General features: G+C 41.2%; 1 protein-coding gene across 11 annotated transcripts in view; it reads left to right on the top strand.

The window, feature by feature from the left end:
* The window catches only part of LOC128643793 (uncharacterized), a 202,586-nt gene that overhangs the window by 94,242 nt on the left and 87,355 nt on the right, over positions 1-20,989 (top strand). For all 11 annotated transcript variants that reach the window (XM_053696613.1, XM_053696614.1, XM_053696611.1 and 8 more), the window contains one exon: positions 1,974-2,036. In XM_053696613.1, coding sequence (XP_053552588.1) covers positions 1,974-2,036 — 63 coding nt within the window. The remainder of the gene's footprint in view (positions 1-1,973; positions 2,037-20,989) is intronic.

Raw genomic sequence — 20,989 nt, 5'->3', positions numbered from 1 at the left:
CATACTTTTTCTAACTTTGACCCCCAAAATCTGTTACACATCTACAACCACCAAAAAACAACCATAATAAATAGTTTCTAAATTTTGTCTTGAGTTTAGAAATACCCAATGTTTACATGTTCTTTGCTGTTTTTGCAAGTTATAGGGCAATAAATACAAGTAGCACTTTGCTATTTTCAAAAATTAGTGATAGTTACATTGGAACACTGATATCTGTCAAGAATCCCTGAATAACCCTTCACATGTAAATATATTTTTTCAGTAGACAACCCAAAGTATTGATCTAGGCCCATTTTGGTATATTTCATGCCACCATTTCACCGCCAAATGTGATCAAATAAAACAAATTGTTCACTTTTTCACAAACTTTTTCACAAACTTTAGGTTTCTCACTGAAATTATCTACAAACAGCTTGTGCAATTATGGCACAAATGGTTGTAAATGCTTCTCTGGGATCCCCTTTGTTCAGAAATAGCAGACATATATGGCTTTGGTGTTGCTTTTTAGTAATTAGAAGGCCGCTAAATGCCGCTGCACACCACTTGAGTATTATGCCCAGCAGTGAAGGGGTTAGGGTTAATTTTAGCTTTAGTGTAGTGTAGTAGACAACCCCAAGTATTAATCTAGGCCTATTTTGGTATATTTCATTCCACCATTTCACCGCCAAATGCGATCAAATAAAATGTTCACTTTTTCACAAACTTTAGGTTTCACACTAAAATTATTTACAAACAACTTGTGCAAATATGGCACTAATGGTTGTAAATGCTTCTCTGGGATCCCCTTTGTTCAGAAATAGCAGACATATATGGCTTTGGCATTGTTTTTTGGTAATTAGAAGGCCGCTAAATGCCACTGCACACCACACTTGTATTATGCCCAGCAGTGAAGGCGTTAATTAGGTAGCTTGTAGGGTTAATCTTAGCTTTAGTGTAGAGATCAGCCTCCCACCTGACACATCCCACCCCCTAAACCCTCCCAAACAGCTTTCTTTCCTCCTACACGCCACAATTGTCCCCGCCATCTTAAGTACTGGCAGAAAGTCTGCCAGTACTAAAATAAAAGGCTTTTTTTTTTTTTTTTTTAAATATCTATTCAACTGTGATGGACCCCCCCCCCCTTAGCCCCCAACCTCCCTGATCCCCCCCCCCGACAGCTCTCTAACCCTTCCCCGCTACCTATTTGCCCCATCTTGGGTACTGGCAGCTGTCTGCCAGTACCCAGTTTGCCCCCCCAAAAAAGTGTTTTTAATGTTTTTGATAAAATATAGATTTTTCTGTAGTGTAGCTTCCCACCCCTTAATACCCCTTTCCCAGATCCTTTGATCTTTATGTTTTTTTCCCCCCTCCCTCCAATTCCGGGACATTGGTGGCAGTAGTTGCTGCGTGTGTGTGCGCCCCCGAAGGCCCCCCTGCACATTCCCGGCACCTGGTGTGCACATTGCACATACAGGAACCGGATGCCAGGTAGCAATGGGCCACCCACCCGCCTCCCTGCTAAGCTCCCACCCATCAACAATCGCGCCATCGCTACCGGTGCAGAGAGGGCCACAGAGTGGCTCTCTCTTCATCGGATGCTTGAAAAAGGGTATTGCAGGATGCCTCAATATCGAGGCATCACTGCAATACCCTGAGAGCTACTGGAAGCGATCGCAATCGCTTCCAGCGCTCAATTAGACCAAGGACATACCAGGAACGTCCATTGTCACTAACTGACAGTTTTTGCAGGACGTACCTGGTACGTTCTTGGTCGTTAAGGGGTCAAAACAGCTGTTTTTGTATGAAACCAACACCCATACCAAAAATGTTAATACTGTAGCACTAGTAATAGCAAATATATGTAAAAACGAAGAAAGCTACCTCCCAGTGGTGTTCCTGTAGCATCTTTACATACAATGATCTCTTATTAGCTACTTGCCTGAATAGACTGTCAATTTAAGGTTTTTTTTCACTGTCCCTTTCTTTTATTTCAGCAACCATGGATCATAATCAAGATTTAAATTTAACAAACAAGTTACAAAGTAACAAATCCACAGGTGAGTCACTATTTTCAGTAAATGTATATAGCAAAATGCAGTGGTGCATTAACTTATTAACAAAATAGACAGCTGATATTAGGGATTGTGAGTATTTGTTCTTATATTTTGCAATATTGTATTTTTGCTGACTGAACACAAGATAGTATCCTGAGCAATTATTTCTCCTGCAACTCTTTTGCAAAATAATAAAACTATAAACAAAAAACATATTGTGCAAGATACACTAAAAATATGACAGAACCTGTATTTCTCTTTGGATGTGTTACAAACACTAGATTTCCAAATTTGTTTTAAAAAATGACTTGTCTATGCTGACTTCATTCTTTGCTCTGTTGAGCTTCAAAAATAATATAGTACTGTATAGGTGGGTGTTTAGATGATATACTTTAGTGAAGTTGCTTCATTCAAACTATATTAATCTACTCCAATGCCTTATTTTTACCCTGAACGGTCCAATGTCTCTATGCTAAATCCTTATCATTCACTGTATGGCGTTAACATGGGATTTCTGCGCTTGAATGGTAGATTTGCTTGACTATCACCTCTACAAAATGGATTTTGTTAATAGGAAACTGTGGGGTTTTGTGAAATGAACACATTATTTGCCAAGATGTTTTTCTTTATTTTTCCCCCTTTCATCTTCATACCTATAACATTATTCCTGTGGTGAGGTCATTGCTATTGCTGGTGTTCCGAGAAAACAGCGAACTTGTGAAAGTAGCGAACCACGTCACATAGTGTGACGTGGCATCAGCTGTTTCACAAAGTTTGACCGTAATGCACATGCATGCCAGCGTCATAACATTCCTGGCCGCAGACATCACTGCTTCAATTTCTATACCCATAAAATTCCTGGACCGTCTTTAACATGCATGCGCCCCGCTTTGCCAACCGCTTCTTCCCATTACTTTAGATTTAAAAAAAAATCTGTGCTTAAAGGGACACTGAACCCATTTTTTTTTCTTCGGGATTTAGATAGAGCGTGCAATTTTAAGCAACTTTCTAATTTACTCCTATTATTAAATTTTCTTCATTCTCTTGGTATCTATTTGAAAAGCAAGAATGTAAGTTTAGATGCCGGCCTATTTTTGGTGAACAACCTGGGTTGTTCTTGCTGATTGGTGGATAAATTCACCCACCAATAAAACAAGTGCTGTCCAGGGAGCTAAACAAAAAATTGGGTGGCTCCTTAGCTTAGATGCCTTCTTTTTCAAATAGATAACAAGAGAACAAAGAAAAATTAATAATACGAGAAAATTAGAAAGTTGCTTAAAATTGCATGCTCTATCTGAATCACAAAATAAAAAAAATTGGGTTCAGTGGTCCACAATCCATTAGTCCTGGGAACTACTATCTAAGCTGTGGAGTCCACAAGTAATGAGATACAAAGGGTGAGATTAAATAAGCATCTTTTTTCAATCAAAATCTAAGTCTACAACTCCACAAGAACCAAAAAAGTGCATGTATATATATATATATATATATATATATATATATATAATTATATATATATATCTCAAGCAGAGACAACTGCCTAAAGGACTTTCTTACCAAAGGCTGACTCAGAAGAAGCAAAAACATCAGAATTGTAGAATTTTGTAAAAGTATGCAAAGAAGACTAAGTAGCTGCTTTGCAAATTTGGTCAACTGAAGTCTCATTCTTGAAGCCCAAGTAGTGGCAACTAATCTTGTAGAATTAGCAGTGATCTAGAATCCTAGAATCCTGACCTGCCTCCAAGTAAGCCTTATGAATCAAAAGTTTTTATTAAGAGGCCAAATAAACAGCAGGAACTTTCTGTCCTTTCCTAGAACCAGAAAAGTTTACAAACAAACTAGAAGTTTCTCTGTAATCCTTAGTAGCATCAATATAATACTTTAAAGCCCTGACAACAGCCAAATAATGCAAAGATCTCCCTGAAGAAGGGAAAACAATTTCCAGACTGATATTGTTTGAGGACACAACTTTAGGCAAGGAGTCAAATTAGGTCCTTAAAGGGATGGTAAAGTGTATTATTAATGTAATTTGGCAAATGCTTTATGTCATTTTGCAGAAGCAAAAAAAAAAATCTTACTTTAGTATATAATTGATTTTTCTTTTTAACTTATTCTTGTCAATCATTTTATTTGCTCCGCCCCCAGTGTCTCTTCTCAGCAATTTAGAGATGTGTACAGCAGTCCGCCCACTGTATACGTTATTAAAGGGAGAGCAATCCCATCAACTTTAATCAACTTTAATCCTTTTCTTTTAGGCTTTTCAATCAATTTACAGGTTTCCATCAACTGTACCCTTTTCAATATATTAGCTATGCGCTAATACACAGTGTAGTTACACATACAGCAGACAGTTCCCATCAACTGAATGCTTTCTTATACCTTCTCAATTATATTATTTGCTCCGCCCCTCCAAACGTATTCCTTCAGAAGTGCAGTGACGTGAACAGCAGCCCAGCCCGTTGTACACGTCACTATGGGTAGAACGTTCACGGCTACTGAACACTTGTCACTATGCTAGAGTGTGCGCTTTTTTTTTCTTTTCTTTTTACAATTGCACATATGTAGTCAAATCGGCTCTACTCTAAACTGACTGAAGCATTTATGACCAACTAATCATCTGTTACTACACAGAGCGATCAAGCTCACCTAGTAACAGGTGTTCACAAGCACCTTATATTCTACTCGTTCTGCAAAGTAAACAGAGAATTAGAAGATTATCTGTTTACTTTGCAGAATGGGTAGAATATAAGGCATTTGTGAACAGCGGGCGGGAGACGTTACTAGACTGATCAGTGATAATATGGGTGGGCAAAAAAAAACATTTATTGTGAAGTAGAATTTTAAAAAAATGTTATGGTTCTTTGCTCATGGAAAAAATAAAGCCTTTGCAAAAAATAAATAAATATATAGAGATAAGCATCAATCCATAGCTGTGATTCAATGTTTAATTTAGGCATATAAGGAATCCCCTTTCTTGTGCCACTTGTGCACAAAAGTAACAAGCACACAATTTGTGACGACAAGCACTGACCGACTGTGGCTACTATGCATGCTTGTAATGTAATAGATATCATTTAATGGACCAGATGGCCAAGCTTTTGATTGGGCAGAAAAAAACGAAAAAATAAAACAGAGCAAGGGGGCAGGCAGGGGAGCATAATCTATAATAGAATAATAGAAGTATTAAAAAAAAGAGGTTTTGAGAAAAATTATGGCATGAACTTAATTTTTTTATAAAGTTATATTGAGGAGTTTACCATCCCTTTAAGACAGCCTTATCCTGATAAAAGATAAGATAAGGGGGGTCACACGAAAGAGCATACAATTCAGAAACTCTTCTAACAGAAGAGATGGCCAAAATAAACAAAACCTTCCTTTCAGAGAACTGGCAGATAGACCCTTATCAAAACCAACCTGTAAGAAGTGCAAAATTCTAGTAATTATGAAAGAATGCCAGGAAAAGCCATTATCTATACACCAAGAAATAAAAGCTTTCAAGCCTAGATTAAAATTTCAATCACAAAATCTAAGAAACCTCTATGCTTAAGAACTAACCATTCTGCATACCAATTCCTGTAAGGCCAAGCTGAAGCAATCAGGATTATTGATGATTTCTCTAGCCTTATCTTGGAAATCACTCTGGGAAGAAGAACCAGAAGATGAAATAGATAAGCAAGCTGAAATTATCAATAAGCTACTAGAGCATCCACAAACTCCACCTGTGGGTCCCTGAACCTCTCAAGGTACCTGGGAAGTTTTTTGTTCAAACAAGAGGCCATCAGATCTATCTCTGGGAGACACCAAAGATCCACAATCTGAATGAACACATCCTGATGAAGAGACCATTCCCTGGATGCCGAGACTGGCGACTAAGAAAATCTGCTTCCAAGTTGTTCAGTCCTGGAATATGAACCGCAGAGATTAGACAGGAATTAACTTGTACCCATGAGAGAATTTAAAACACTTCCCTCATGGCTAGGGAACTGTGAGATCGCCCCTGATGATTGATATAATCCACTGCTGTGACATTGTCTGATCAAAAGCAGATATGAGTCTCCCTTTCAACACAGGCCAAGTCTGACAAGCCATAGTTCTAGAACATTTATTGACAACCTTGCCTCCTGAAGAGTCTAGACTCCTTGTGCTCTCAGAGACCCTCAAACAGCTCCCCAGCCTGGAAGACTTGCATCTGAATTGATCACAGGTATGATGAGCAAAAAAGCCTCCTGAATAATGAACATCAGTTGATTCAGCCACCAAGTCAGACACTGACTTGTATTGTGACCCAGGAAAATCTTTTGAGATACTGGAGTATGATCCATGCACCATTGACGAAGCTTATAAAGCTGAATGGTAGAGCAGAATAATGTAGAATAGTCTGAATAGTTTCCATTTTGAAAGTCGGAATTCTGACAAACTTGTTGAGAGCTTTCAGACCCAGAACTGGTCTGAAAGTACATTCCTTCTGTGAAGGAACTGGAGCTATCACTCTCATAGTTTACAGATCTAAAATCTGACAGAAAAAATACTTAAATCTTTAAGGGATTGCCTGGAACATTGGACAGAAACAAATTTCCTCTGGGAGACATTGTTCTGAAGCTTATCTGATAACCCTGATAACCCAGGGATCTGGAACAGACTGAAATCAAGCTTCCTGAAAAGGACATAACCTCCCCCCTACCAGAACCTCTGGGGCCACATCTTAATACAGACATGGAAGTAGGGGTGAATGTTTTGGCTTGCTTAGGTCTGTTCCAATTAGCACTAGGCCTCCAAACTGGATCAGAGGTGCTTTGCTTCTGAGAGGATGGGGCACAAGCCTTCAGGCTTGCCAAAAACAGCAGTTTTGAAGCAGCGGTCTTAAGACTGCTGCTACTTAACTGGTCCGCCGCCTCTGAGCAGCGGAGAGCAGTCAACCCGATCAGATAGGATCGGGTTGATTGACACCTCCTGCTAGCGGCCGATTGTTAACCAGTAAGAAGAAGCTACAGCTACATCAGCAATAGAGATAGCTGACCTAAACAAATAACCTTCTTGCAAAAAGGCCCTTCTTTGAAAGGATTCTAGCTTCATTATCTAAAGGGTCCATAAAAGAAGTACTGTCTTCCAAAGTAGAAATGGCCCTATCTACTTTAGGGACATTCGCCCACAATCCATTGTTAGAGGCAGGTAAGAGGTATAACTTCTTAAACTTTGCAGAAGGACCATTCCCTAGAAACAGCATCTGGATTAGGAAAAACCTAAGGGGTTTTAGCAACAGTTTTAATAACTGAATCTAAACAGTTAAAAGGCTTATCCTCAGGATCTTTAGTGTCCTTAACCCCTAAAGTAAACATTTCCTCTTTTAACCATTTCACACCCTTATGACGTTTCATACCATCCTAACAGTGCCTGTTTCTTAGGAATTTTTCAACCACATAATGTAATGCAAATCAGGAATACAAAAGGAATGGAATAAGATCTACTGTTCTGTAGATGGAATGCTAAATTTTCACAAATGAAAGAGTTGATGACTTTTCCAAACTCCCCAAGCAGATAGTTTCCAAGTTGCAAAATTAATTCAAGAGGACATTTAAAGTAATTGTAAAGTTTAATGAATTACTGCTCAGGGGCACAGGGGCACGTAAATTGATTAAACTTTCCAAAGACGTTTCTTTTTTAAAAAACAAAATGTATGCTTACCTGATAAATGTATTTATTTCCGGATATGGTGAGTCCACGGCTTGAGTATTTACTGTTGGGAATATCTCTCCTGGTCAGCAGGAGGAGGCAAAGAGCACCACAGTTAAACTGCTAAGTATCACTCCCTGTCAGGGTTTGTTTTTTCCCTGTTTTGTTTGCCATGTGCTGCTGGCAGCCATTTTACTCACCTCGCTTGCTGACTCTGGTGCATACTGTGTGATGCTGCTCATTTCCTGCACTTCCTTTTATGGCCAGACTGGTGTACACCTTTTGAAGTCTTGTCCTACACGGCCGGGAAATGCTCACACCTAAGGTCCTGTCACGGGCAGACCTTGGGTGGTTTATCCTCATCCCCGGAACCGCTAAAGGAGAAACCTTTGGTCACGGTTTTCCTTTCCTGGGTGGACTCCTCCATAGTCACCCAGGCTCTTGTTGACTCCGGTGCTGCGGGCTACTTCATTGACAGTGCTTTTGTATCAAAGCACTCCATACCTGTTTTGCCTTGGTCCATTCCGCTTGCTATTGAGGCCATTGATGGCAGGCCCCTTCAGCCCGCACTCGTTACTCCGTTATCCATGGCTGTTGGGGCTCTCCATTTTGAAGTGCAGAAGTGTGGGTAAATAGTGCGCTGGTGAAATAAAGTATCAAACTCCTTACAGTGTTTTTAGATCCTTCAATCTAAAAGTAATGTGTAGAGAAAAGGAAGGAGGTTTTGTAAGGGCGCTAATAGCTAAAGATACTATGTGGATTTATTAAGTGTATATCTGTGATAAAAGTTTAAAGTATTAATAAAGTCAGATCTAAAAAATGTGTAAAAAACATACAGTTTATTTATGTGTAAAAGACATACAGTTTCTTTAGTTACAATATGATTAAAGAGCTTATAGAGACGTCTCTAGTGCAAATCAATGAAATTTAAAAACTGACAAAATTACAGAAAAGATAAATAAAAGATAAGATAAAAGAGCAAGTAGTACTATTTGAGAATATTCGTATGCTACTTATTATGTTGGTCACTCAGAAATATCACATGTAATGTGACTAGGCAATTTGCCAAATTTTCCGTGAGTATTTTAAAGTTCATAAAATTTCATACATACTTCCATTTAAAATTCGTTTACCAACTGGATAAAAACTTTGAAAAAAGATGGAGCTTAAAGCAGAGCTGTGCATAAAAAATGTTTGTATCGAGTTGTATCTTTCTGTCGAGATATACCAGACCTTTGTATTAGTTTCACAGCAAACTTTCAGGGATAATTATCATGTCCATATATATGAACCAAGAGAGATGTCCCATAAACTTATTTTGCTAATGGTTTGGGATTGCAGTTTGCGACTCCCATACAAATTGTACCTTATCGTATACGTGAGCTACAGCAGGGTATCCTGTGCATCCTGCAGCTCGGTTCCTCCGATAGTGTCCTCGTGTTGTTGGCGTCTGACGTCACATCCAATGTGTGGGGGCCTGCCCTGCGTCCACCAATCAATGCTTAGCCAGTTTCAGGACACCTTTTTGCATCCGATACAAAGTGTACAATTTTCTTCTTATTTCTGATACTTGCTTGTACCGGTCAGCAGAGGTGTGTTTGAATGAAATAAATTTACCTGCACTTAGTGCACTTAGTGCTTTTAAGCACGCAGGTTCCGATGATATATAATTTCAAGATTCTTGATAAAGCTCCTAGAGGGAGTGAAACGCGTAGAAGCTAAAGACTGTATCCTTGACTCCACTATCGTTTGAACCGAATGAACCAACCCGGGTTGATTGTTAACAAAAGACATTGAAATTATATATCATCGGAACCTGCGTGCTTAAAAGCACTAAGTGCAGGTAAATTTATTTCATTCAAACACACCTCTGCTGACCGGTACAAGCAAGTATCAGAAATAAGAAGAAAATTGTACACTTTGTATCGGATGCAAAAAGGTGTCCTGAAACTGGCTAAGCATTGATTGGTGGACGCAGGGCAGGCCCCCACACATTGGATGTGACGTCAGACGCCAACAACACGAGGACACTATCGGAGGAACCGAGCTGCAGGATGCACAGGATACCCTGCTGTAGCTCACGTATACGATAAGGTACAATTTGTATGGGAGTCGCAAACTGCAATCCCAAACCATTAGCAAAATAAGTTTATGGGACATCTCTCTTGGTTCATATATATGGACATGATAATTATCCCTGAAAGTTTGCTGTGAAACTAATACAAAGGTCTGGTATATCTCGACAGAAAGATACAACTCGATACAAACATTTTTTATGCACAGCTCTGCTTTAAGCTCCATCTTTTTTCAAAGTTTTTATCCAGTTGGTAAACGAATTTTAAATGGAAGTATGTATGAAATTTTATGAACTTTAAAATACTCACGGAAAATTTGGCAAATTGCCTAGTCACATTACATGTGATATTTCTGAGTGACCAACATAATAAGTAGCATACGAATATTCTCAAATAGTACTACTTGCTCTTTTATCTTATCTTTTATTTATCTTTTCTGTAATTTTGTCAGTTTTTAAATTTCATTGATTTGCACTAGAGACGTCTCTATAAGCTCTTTAATCATATTGTAACTAAAGAAACTGTATGTCTTTTACACATAAATAAACTGTATGTTTTTTACACATTTTTTAGATCTGACTTTATTAATACTTTAAACTTTTATCACAGATATACACTTAATAAATCCACATAGTATCTTTAGCTATTAGCGCCCTTACAAAACCTCCTTCCTTTTCTCTCCATTTTGAAACCCTCCAGTTCCAGGTGATAAACTCTCCTCATTTTCCGGTTGTTCTGGGTTATCTCTGGCTCCAAAAGCACAATCCCAGTCTCGACTGGCACAGGTCCAAAATGTTGTCATGGTCTCCGCAATGTATTTCCACTTGTCTTCGGAAACCAGTTAAAGTTTTTGGCACTTCTTCGGTATCTCAATTGCCAGAGGAGTACCGAGAGTTCCTAGACGTTTTTGACAAGGTGCATGCCGGTACGTTGCCTCATCACCGGTCTTACGATTGTGCCATAGACCTGCAACCTGGAGCCATTCCTCCTCAGGGCCGGGTTTACCCTCTGTCTGTTGCAGAGAATTGTGCTATGGAGGAGTATGTTGCCGATGCTCTGACGCGGGGGATCATCCCCAAATCTTGCTCTCCTGCAGGGGCTGGCTTCTTCTTTGTGAAGAAAAAGGGTGGTGAGTTAAGACCATGCATTGATTATAGGGGTCTTAATCATCTTACCATTAAGAATGCTTACCCTATTCCGCTCATTACGGAACTCTTTGTCCGCCTCAAGGGAGCTACGGTCTTTAGTAAACTTGATTTGAGAGCAGCTTACAATCTCGTTAGGATCAAGGAGGGCCACGAATGGAAAACAGCATTTAACACCAGGAGCGGGCATTATGAGTATCTTGTAATGCCCTTTGGCCTATGTAATGCTCCTGCTGTTTTCCAGGAATTTGTTAATGATGTCCTACAAGATATGTTGCAAAACCACACTTGAGGCTCATCGTTCTGATGTTACACAGGTTCTTCAGAGACTACGTGAGAACGGCCTGTTTTGTAAACTCGAGAAATGTGAGTTCCATCAGACTGAAGTAACCTTCCTAGGTTATTTTATCTCTGTTGCATGGTTCTCCATGTATCCTGACAAGTTATCTGCCGTTCTGCAGTGGCCTCGCCCAGTTGGTCTTCGGTCTATTCAACGTTTTTTGGGGTTCGCCAATTACTATAGAAAGTTTATTAAAAACTTTTCTTCCTTGGTCAAACCTATTACAGACATGACCCGTAAAGAGAAGGATCCACTCCATTGGTCACCTACTGCCATTAAGGTCTTTGATAGTCTTAAGACTGCCTTTGCTGCCGCTCCAGTTCTGGCTCATCCTAACCCTGTCCTGCCTTTCGTTCTTGAGGTCGATGCGTCTGAGACTGGAGTAGGTGCCCTCTTGTCTCAACATCCTACGCCTGACGGTTCCTTGCATCCGTGAGGTTTCTTCTCTAAGAAATTGTCTCCAGCGGAGTGCAATTATGAATTTGGTGACAGGGAATTACTGGCCATAATTTTGGCACTCAAGGAATGGAGGCATCTTCTCGAGGGTAATAGCGTGCCAGTGCTCATTCTTACTGACCACAAGAATTTAACTTATCTATCTGAAGCAAAATGTTTGTCGCCCCCAACAGGCCAGATGGGCGCTATTTTTGTCTCGGTTTAATTATGTGGTCTCCTACCTGCCTGGTAGTAAGAATGTTAGGGCTGATGCCCTCTCTCGACAATTTGTGCCTCTGTCCAAGGAGGAGTCTCTACCTACTCCAGTTATACCTCCTGACCATATTTTGGCTACCATACGTACTAATTTGACTTCTCCCTTGGGGGAGGAGATCCTGGCTGCACAAACCAATGCACCTCCTGAGAAACCTAGTGGTAAGTGTTTTGTTCCTGAGAATCTTCAAACTAAACTTTTGCACACTTACCACTATCCTAAAGCCGCAGGTCACCCAGGCAAGAACCAAATGATTTGGTCTGTTACTCGACAATTCTTTGTTCTGATGTTGCTGCGTATGTTGCCTCCTGCTCAGTTTGTGCACAGATTACGATTCTTCAACGTCTTCCTGTGGGTCTTCTTCAACCTATTGCTATTGGTGAGCGTCCTTGGACACATCTTTCCATGGACTTCATTGTCAAGCTCCCTGTTTCCAATGGCAATACTATTATCCTTATGGTGGTTGACCGTTTTTCTAAAATGTCACATTGCATTCTCTTGAAGAAGTTGCCTACAGCTCAGGAGCTTGCTTCAATTTTTGCCCGGGAGGTCTTCCGTTTACATGGGTTACCCAAGGAGATAGTGTCGGACTGGGGTAGCCAGTTTGTCTCCAGATTTTGGCGTTCCTTTTGTGCTCAAATGGGGATCCAGCTTTCCTTCTCCTCGGCATATCACCCTCAATCCAATGTGGCTGTGGAACGGTCTAATCAAGCTCTGGAACAGTCCCTCCATTGCTATGTCTCAGATCACCATAATAATTGGTCTGAACTGTTACCTTGGGCAGAGTTTGATCGTAATAGTGCTATTAATGCTTCCTCCAAGTTATCCCCGTTCATGGCGAATTATGGGTTTCAACCATCCTTGTTGCCCGATTCATTCATGTCTCAGGGTATTCCGGCTTTGGAGGAGCATTTCCGGCAACTCCGTTCCACGTGGGTGCAGATTCAGGATTGCCTTCTTTGTTCTATGCAGCGCCAAAAGTTGAAAGCTGATCGTAGGCGTCTGCCCACGCCTTCCTACCAGGTTGGTGAGAGAGTTTGGCTGTCCTCCCGCAACTTGAACCTTCGTGTGCCTTCCAATAAACTGGCTCCCCGTTATGTTGGTCCTTTTCTAATACTCCGACGGGTCAATCCTGTGGCCTACGCTCTTGACCTTCCTCCTGCAATGCACATATCCAATGTTTTTCATGTCTCCCTCTTGAAACCATTGGTTTGTAATCGGTTTACCACTGTATTACCTCATCCCCGTCCTATCTTTGTTGACAACCATGAGGAGTATGAGGTAAGCTGCATTATTGACTCTCGTATGTCCAGGGGCCGCGTACAGTATTTGGTTCACTGGAGGGGCTACGGTCCGGAGGAGCGTTCATGGGTTCCCTCCTCTGATGTTCATGCTCCCGCCCTCCTCCGTGCCTTCCATGACCGTTTCCCCAATAAGCCTTTTGTCCTTCCGTGGGGGAGGGGTCGTTGAGGGGTGGGTACTGTCAGGGTTTTTCCCCTGTTTTGTTTGCCATGTGTTGCCGACAGCCATTTTACTCACCTCTCTTGCTGACTCTGGTGCATACTGTGTGATGCTGCTCATTTCCTGCACTTCCTTTTATGGCCAGACTGGTGTACATCAACTGTGTGAGACAGGATGCAGTCTCAAATTTGTGATGTCATCACTTATTATTTAAAGGGCCTTTGTTCAGTATGCTTTGCCCTTGCGTTGTCTCAGACCTGTTTGTGAGAGCTCCTGTGTATTACCTGGCTGTCTGACATCCCTCTTGGTTCCTGATCCCTGGCTTGTTGCTTACTCTACTGTTCTCCTTGTTCCTGATTCCGGCTCGTCTGACTACTTGCTTTGGCTCCTGACTCGGCTCGTTTGACTATTCACTTTGGCTCCTGACTCGGCTCGTCTGACTACCAGCTCTGGTTTTGATTCCTGGCTTGTTATTTGACTTGTGGACTTTTTATTATTTTTTGCTATTAATAAAGGTGTGATTATTTTTGCACTTCTCATCTCAGTCTGACACTCCCTTACCCACAACCTCCAGTCATTCGAACGAAGGGAAATAGAGAAAAAGAAGTAACACAAGGTGTAGAGGTGCCTGAGTTTATAGTCAAAAGTACAACTGTCTTAAAATGAAGGGTGGGGGCGTGGACTCACCATATCTGGAAATAAATACATTTATCAGGTAAGCATAAATTTTGTTTTTCTTTCCTAAGATATGGTGAGTCCACAGCTTGAGTAATTACTGTTGGGAACAAATACCCAAGCTAGAGGACACGATAAATAGGGAGGGACAAGACAGGCAGTCCTAAACAGAAGGCACCACTGCTAGAAGAACCTTAATCCCAAAGGAAGCCTCAGCCGAGGCAAAAGTATCAAATTTGTAAAATTTGGAAAAAGTATGTAGAGAAGACCAAAGTGCAGCCTTGCTAATTTGTTCCACAGAAGCTTCATTTTTGAAAGCCCAAGAAGAGGAAACAGCTCTTTTGGAATGAGCTGTAATTCTCTCAGGAGACTGCTATCCAGCAGTCTCATAAGCTTTCTGACCTTTACGTTTCCCAGAGAAACAGACAAAGAGGGCTGGCGAAAATCCTTAGTCACCTGTAAGTAGAATTTAAGAGCACGTACAACATCTAAAATGTGTAACAAACTTTCTTTGGAAGGAGAAGGATTAGGACACAGAGAGGGAACAACAATTTCCTGATTGCTATTTTTATTAGAAACAACCTTAGGAAGGAAACCTAACCTAGGCCTAGATTTAGAGTTTGGCGGTAGCCGTCAAAACCAGCGTTAGAGGCTCCTAACGCTGGTTTTTACCGCCCGCTGGTATTTGGAGTCAGTCAGGAAAGGGTCTAACGCTCACTTTGCAGCTGCGACTTTTCCATACCACAGATCCCCCTACGCCATTTGCGTATCCTATCTTTTCAATGGGATCTTTCTAACGCCGGTATTTAGAGTCGTGGCTGAAGTGAGCGTTAGAAATCTAACGACAAAACTCCAGCCGCAGAAAAAAGTCAGTAGTTAAGAGCTTTCTGGGCTAACGCCGGTTTATAAAGCTCTTAACCACTGTGCTCTAAAGTACACTAACACCCATAAACTACCTATGTACCCCTAAACCGAGGTCCCCCCACATCGCCGCCACTCTATTAAAATTTTTTAACCCCTAATCTGCCGCTCCGTACACCGCCGCCACCTACGTTATCCCTATGTACCCCTAATCTGCTGCCCCTAATACCGCCAACCCCTACATAAAATTTATTAACCCCTAATCTGCCGCCCCCGCTATCGCTGACACCTGCATATTTTTTTTAACCCCTAATCTGCCGCTCCGTACACCGCCGCAACCTACATTATACCTATGTACCCCTAATCTGCTGCCCCTAACACAGCCGACCCCTATATTATATTTATTAACCCCTAATCTGCCGCCCCCAATGTCGCCTCCACCTACCTACAATTATTAACCCCTAATCTGCCGACCGGACCACACCGCTACTATAATAAATGTATTAACCCCTAAAGCTAAGTCTAACCCTAACACTAACACCCCCCTAAGTTAAATATAATTTAAATCTAACGAAATAAATTAACTCTTATTAAATAAATTATTCCTATTTAAAGCTAAATACTTACCTGTAAAATAAACCCTAATATAGCTACAATATAAATTATAATTATATTGTAGCTATTTTAGGATTAATATTTATTTTACAGGCAACTTTGTAATTATTTTAACCAGGTACAATAGCTATTAAATAGTTAAGAACTATTTAATAGCTAAAATAGTTAAAATAATTACAAAATTACCTGTAAAATAAATCCTAACCTAAGTTACAATTAAACCTAACACTACACTATCAATAAATTAATTAAATACAATACCTACAAATAACTACAATTAAATAAACTAACTAAAGTACAAAAAATAAAAAAGAAATAAGTTACAAAAAATAAAATTTTTTTTACAAACATTAGAAAAATATTACAACAATTTTAAACTAATTACACCTACTCTAAGCCCCCTAATAAAATAACAAAGACCCCCAAAATAAAAAAATGCCCTACCCTATTCTAAATTAAAAAGTTCACAGCTCTTTTACCTTACCAGCCCTGAAAAGGGCCATTTGCGGGGCATGCCCCAAATAATTCAGCTCTTTTGCCTGTAAAAAAAAACATACAATACCCCCCCCAACATTACAACCCAACACCCACATACCCCTAATCTAACCCAAACCCCCCTTAAATAAACCTAACACTAAGCCCCTGAAGATCTTCCTACCTTATCTTCACCATGCCAAGTTCACCGATCCGTCCTCCGAAGTCTTGATCCAAGCCTCCGAAGTCTTCATCCAAGCCCAAGCCGGGGCTGGTGATCCATAATCCGGCTGAAGTCTTCTATCAAGCAGCGGCTGAAGAGATCTTGAAGACCTCCAGCGCGGATCCATCTTCTTCTTCCGACGTCCAACTGAAGAATGAAGGTTCCTTTAAGGGACGTCATCCAAGATGGCGTCCCTCGAATCAGCCAATCAGATTGAGCTCGCATTCTATTGGCTGTTCCGATCAGCCAATAGAATGCGAGCTCAATCTGATTGGCTGATCCAATCAGCCAATCGGATTGAACTTGAATCTGATTGGCTGATTCCATCAGCCAATCAGAATTTTCCTACCTTAATTCCGATTGGCTGATAGAATCCTATCAGCCAATCGGAATTCGAGGGACGCCATCTTGGATGACGTCCCTTAAAGAAACCTTCATTCTTCAGTTGGACGTCGGAAGAAGAAGATGGATCCGCGCTGGAGGTCTTCAAGATGGAGCCGTTCGTCATCGGATGAAGATAGAAGATGCCGTTTGGATCAAGATGGTTGCCGGTCCGGATCTCCTTTTCTTCCCGGATAGGATGAAGACTTTGGAGCCTCTTCTGGACCTCTTCAGCCGCCGCTTGATAGAAGACTTCAGCCGGATTATGGATCGCCAGCCCCCGCTTGGGCTTGGATGAAGACTTCGGAGGCTTAGATCAAGACTTCGGAGGACGGATCGGTGAACCTGGCATGGTGAAGATAAGGTAGGAAGATCTTCAGGGGCTTAGTGTTAGGTTTATTTAAGGGGGGGTTGGGTTAGATTAGGGGTATGTGGGTGGTGGGTTGTAATGTTGGGGGGGGTTATTGTATGTTTTTTTTACAGGCAAAAGAGCTGAATTATTTGGGGCATGCCCCGCAAATGGCCCTTTTCAGGGCTGGTAAGGTAAAAGAGATTTGAACTTTTTTAATTTAGAATAGGGTAGGGCATTTTTTTATTTTGGGGGTCTTTGTTATTTTATTAGGGGGCTTAGAGTAGGTGTAATTAGTTTAAAATTGTAATATTTTTCTAATGTTTGTAAAAAAATATATATTTTTTGTAACTTTTTTCTTTTTTATGTTTTGTATTTTAGTTAGTTTATTTAATTATAGTTATTTGTAGGTATTGTATTTAATTAATTTATTGATAGTGTAGTGTTAGGTTTAATTGTAACTTAGGATTTATTTTACAGGTAATTTTGTAATTATTTTAACTATTTTAGCTATTAAATAGTTCTTAACTATTTAATAGCTATTGTACCTGGTTAAAATAATTACAAAGTTGCCTGTAAAATAAATATTAATCCTAAAATAGCTACAATATAATTATAATTTATATTGTAGCTATATTAGGGTTTATTTTACAGGTAAGTATTCAGCTTTAAATAGGAATAATTTATTTAATAAGAGTTAATTTATTTTGTTAGATTTAAATTATATTTAACTTAGGGGGGTGTTAGTGTTAGGGTTAGACTTAGCTTTAGGGGTTAATCCATTTATTAAAGTAGCGGTGAGATCCGGTCGGCAGATTAGGGGTTAATTATTGTAGGTAGCTGGCGGCGACATTGCGGGGGGCAGATTAGGGGTTAATAAATATAATATAGGGGTCGGCGGTGTTAGGGGCAGCAGATTATGGGTACATAGGTATAATGTAGGTTGCGGCGGTGTACGGAGCGGCAGATTAGGGGTTAATAATAATATACAGGGGTCAGCGATAGCGGCGGCGGCAGAATAGGGGTTAATAAGTGTAAGGTTAGGGGTTCTTAGACTCGGGTACATGTTAGGGTGTTAGGTGCAGACTTAGGAAGTGTTTCCCCATAGGAAACAATGGGGCTGCGTTAGGAGCTGAACGCTGCTTTTTTCAGCTCAAACTGCCCCATTGTTTCCTATGGGGGAATCGTGCACGAGCACGTTTTTTAAGCTGGCCGCGTCCGTTGCAGTTGCGGTAAATATGCTATACGCTCCTTTTTTGGAGCCTAACGCAGCCCTTCTGTGAACTCTAAATACCAGCGGTATTTAAAAGGTGCGGGGAAAAAAAAGCATGCATAGCTAACGCACCCCTTTGGCCGCAGAACTCTAAATCTAGCCGCTAGTATGAAGAACAGCCTTATCGGCATGAAAAATAAGATAAGGGGGATCACACTGCATAGCTGAGAGTTCCGAGACTCTTTGAGCAGAAGAGATAGCAACAAGAAACAAAACCTTCCAAGATAACAACTTAATGTCTATGGAATGCAATGGCTCAAAGGGAGCCAACTGTAAAACAAACAAGGTTAAGGCTCCAAGGAGGAGCAACAGACTTAAAGACAGGCCTGATTTTGACCAAGGCCTGACAAAAAGATTGCACATTTGGCATATCTGCCAAACGTTTATGTAGTAAAACAGATAAAGCAGAAATCTGAAAATCCCTTCTCCAGGCCTTCCTGAAGAAAAGATACATTTCTAGGAATTCTAATTCTACTCCAAGTGTAGCCCTTGGATTCACACCAATAAAGATATTTACGCCATATCTTATGGTAAATCTTTCTAGTAACAAGCTTGCTAGCCTGAATCATTGCCTCAATTACCGACTCAGAAAAACCACGCTTAGAAAGAATTAAGCGTTCAATCTCCAAGCAGTCAGCTTCAAAAAAATGAGATTTGGATGAAGAAAGGGACCCTGAATCAGGAGGTCCTTCCTCAGAGGTAGTCTCCAAGGTGGGAGAGATGACATCTCCACTTGGTCTGCAAACCAGATCTTGCGAGGCCACGCAGAGGCTTTTAGAATCACTGACGCCCTCTCCTGTTTGATATGAGCAATAACTCGTGGAAGGAGAGCAAATGGAGGAAACAGGTATGCCAACCTGAAAACCCAAGGAATCGCCAGAGCATCTATTAGAATGGCCTGCGGATTTCTTAACCTTGAACCGTACCTTGGAAGCTTGTCGATCTGACGGGACGCCATCAGATCTAACTCTGGCACCTTCATTTGAGGACTAAGCTGGAAAACACCTCCGCTGGAGTTCCCACTCCCCGGGATGAAAAGTCTGTCTGCTCAGAAAATCTGCTTCCCAGTTGTCTACTCCTGGAATGTGGATGGCAGATAGAAAGCAATTGTGGGTCTCTGCCCACTGAAGAATCTGAGTAACCTACTTCATGGCTAAGGAACTCTGAGTTCCTCCCTGGTGATTGATGTAAGCCCCAGAGGTTATGTTGTCTGACTGGAACCTGATAAAATGAGCTGAGTACAACTGAGGCCAAGTCAATAGACCATTGTAAATCACCCTGAACTCCAAGATGTTGATGGGAAGAGCAGACTCCTCACGAGTCCAAAGGCCCTGAGCTTTTAACGAGTTCCAGACTGCTCCCCAGCCTAGCAGGCTGGCTTCCGTGGTCACGATCACCCAAGAAGGTCTCCAAAAGCATGTGCCCTGAGATAGATGATCCTGAGAAATCCACCATGTGAGAGAGTCCCTTGATGACTGATCTAACTTTATTCTCTGAGATAGATCTGCATGGTCGCCATTTAATTGTCTGAGCATGCACAACTGGAGAGCTCTCAAATGGAATTGAGCAAAAAGAATGATGTCCATGGAAGCCACCATCAGACCGATTAACTCCATACATTGAGCCACTGAAGGGTGAGCAGTAGCTTGAAAAGAGAGGCAAGAGGAAATTATTTTGTTTTTCCTGACCTCTGTTAGAAAAATCTTCATCAATAGAAAATCTATTATGGTCTCCTAATAACACTACTCTTGTAGCAGGGGAAAGAGAGCTTTTTTCCATATTCACATTCCATCCGTGGGAACGAAGAAAGGAATCGCCAGAGCATCTATCAGAATGACCTGCGGATCTCTTGACCTTGAACCGTACCTTGGAAGCTTGGTGATCTGACGGGACGCCATCAGATCTAACTCTGGCACCCCCCATTTGAGGCCAAGTGAATAGACCATTGTAAATCGCCCTCAACTCCAAGATGTTGATGGGAAGAGCAGACTCCTCCCGAGTCCAAAGGCCCTGAGCTTTTAACGAGTTCCAGACTGCTCCCCAGCCCAGCAGGCTGGCGTCCATGGTCACGATCACCCAGGAAGGTCTCCGAAAGCATGTGCCTTGAGACAGATGATCCTGAGAAATCCACCATGGGAGAGAGTCCCTTGACGACTGATCTAACTTTATTCTCTGAGATAGATCTGCATGGCCGCCATTTAATTGTCTGAGCATGCACAACTGGAGAGCTCTCAAATGGAATTGAGCAAAAGGAATGATGTCCATGGAAGCCACCATCAGACCAATTAACTCCATACATTGAGCCACTGAAGGGTGAGCAGTAGCTTGAAAAGAGAGGCAAGAGGAAATGATTTTGTTTTTCCTGACCTCTGTCAGAAGAATCTTCACCAATAGAAAATCTATTACTGTCTCCTAAGAACACTACTCTTGTAGCAGGGGAAAGGGAGCTTTTTTCCATATTCACATTCCATCCGTGGGAACGAAGAAAAGACAACAATATCTCTGTGTGAGATTTTGCTTGTTGAAAAGATGGCCCCCTGAACCAATATGTCATCCAGGTAGGGTGCCACAGCAATTTCACGAGAACGGATCACTGCCAAAAAAGTCCCCAGAATCTTTTAAAAAATTCTGGGAGCCGTGGCTAAACCAAATTTAAGGGCCACAAACTGGAAATGCTTGTCCAGAAAGGCAAATCTCAGGAATCT

The sequence above is a fragment of the Bombina bombina genome, unplaced genomic scaffold (genome assembly GCF_027579735.1).
Source record: "Bombina bombina isolate aBomBom1 unplaced genomic scaffold, aBomBom1.pri scaffold_518, whole genome shotgun sequence".
Classification (NCBI taxonomy): Eukaryota; Metazoa; Chordata; class Amphibia; order Anura; family Bombinatoridae; genus Bombina; species Bombina bombina.
Note: the sequence above shows the minus strand (reverse complement) of the source record. Positions and strands in the feature narration are given on the sequence as shown.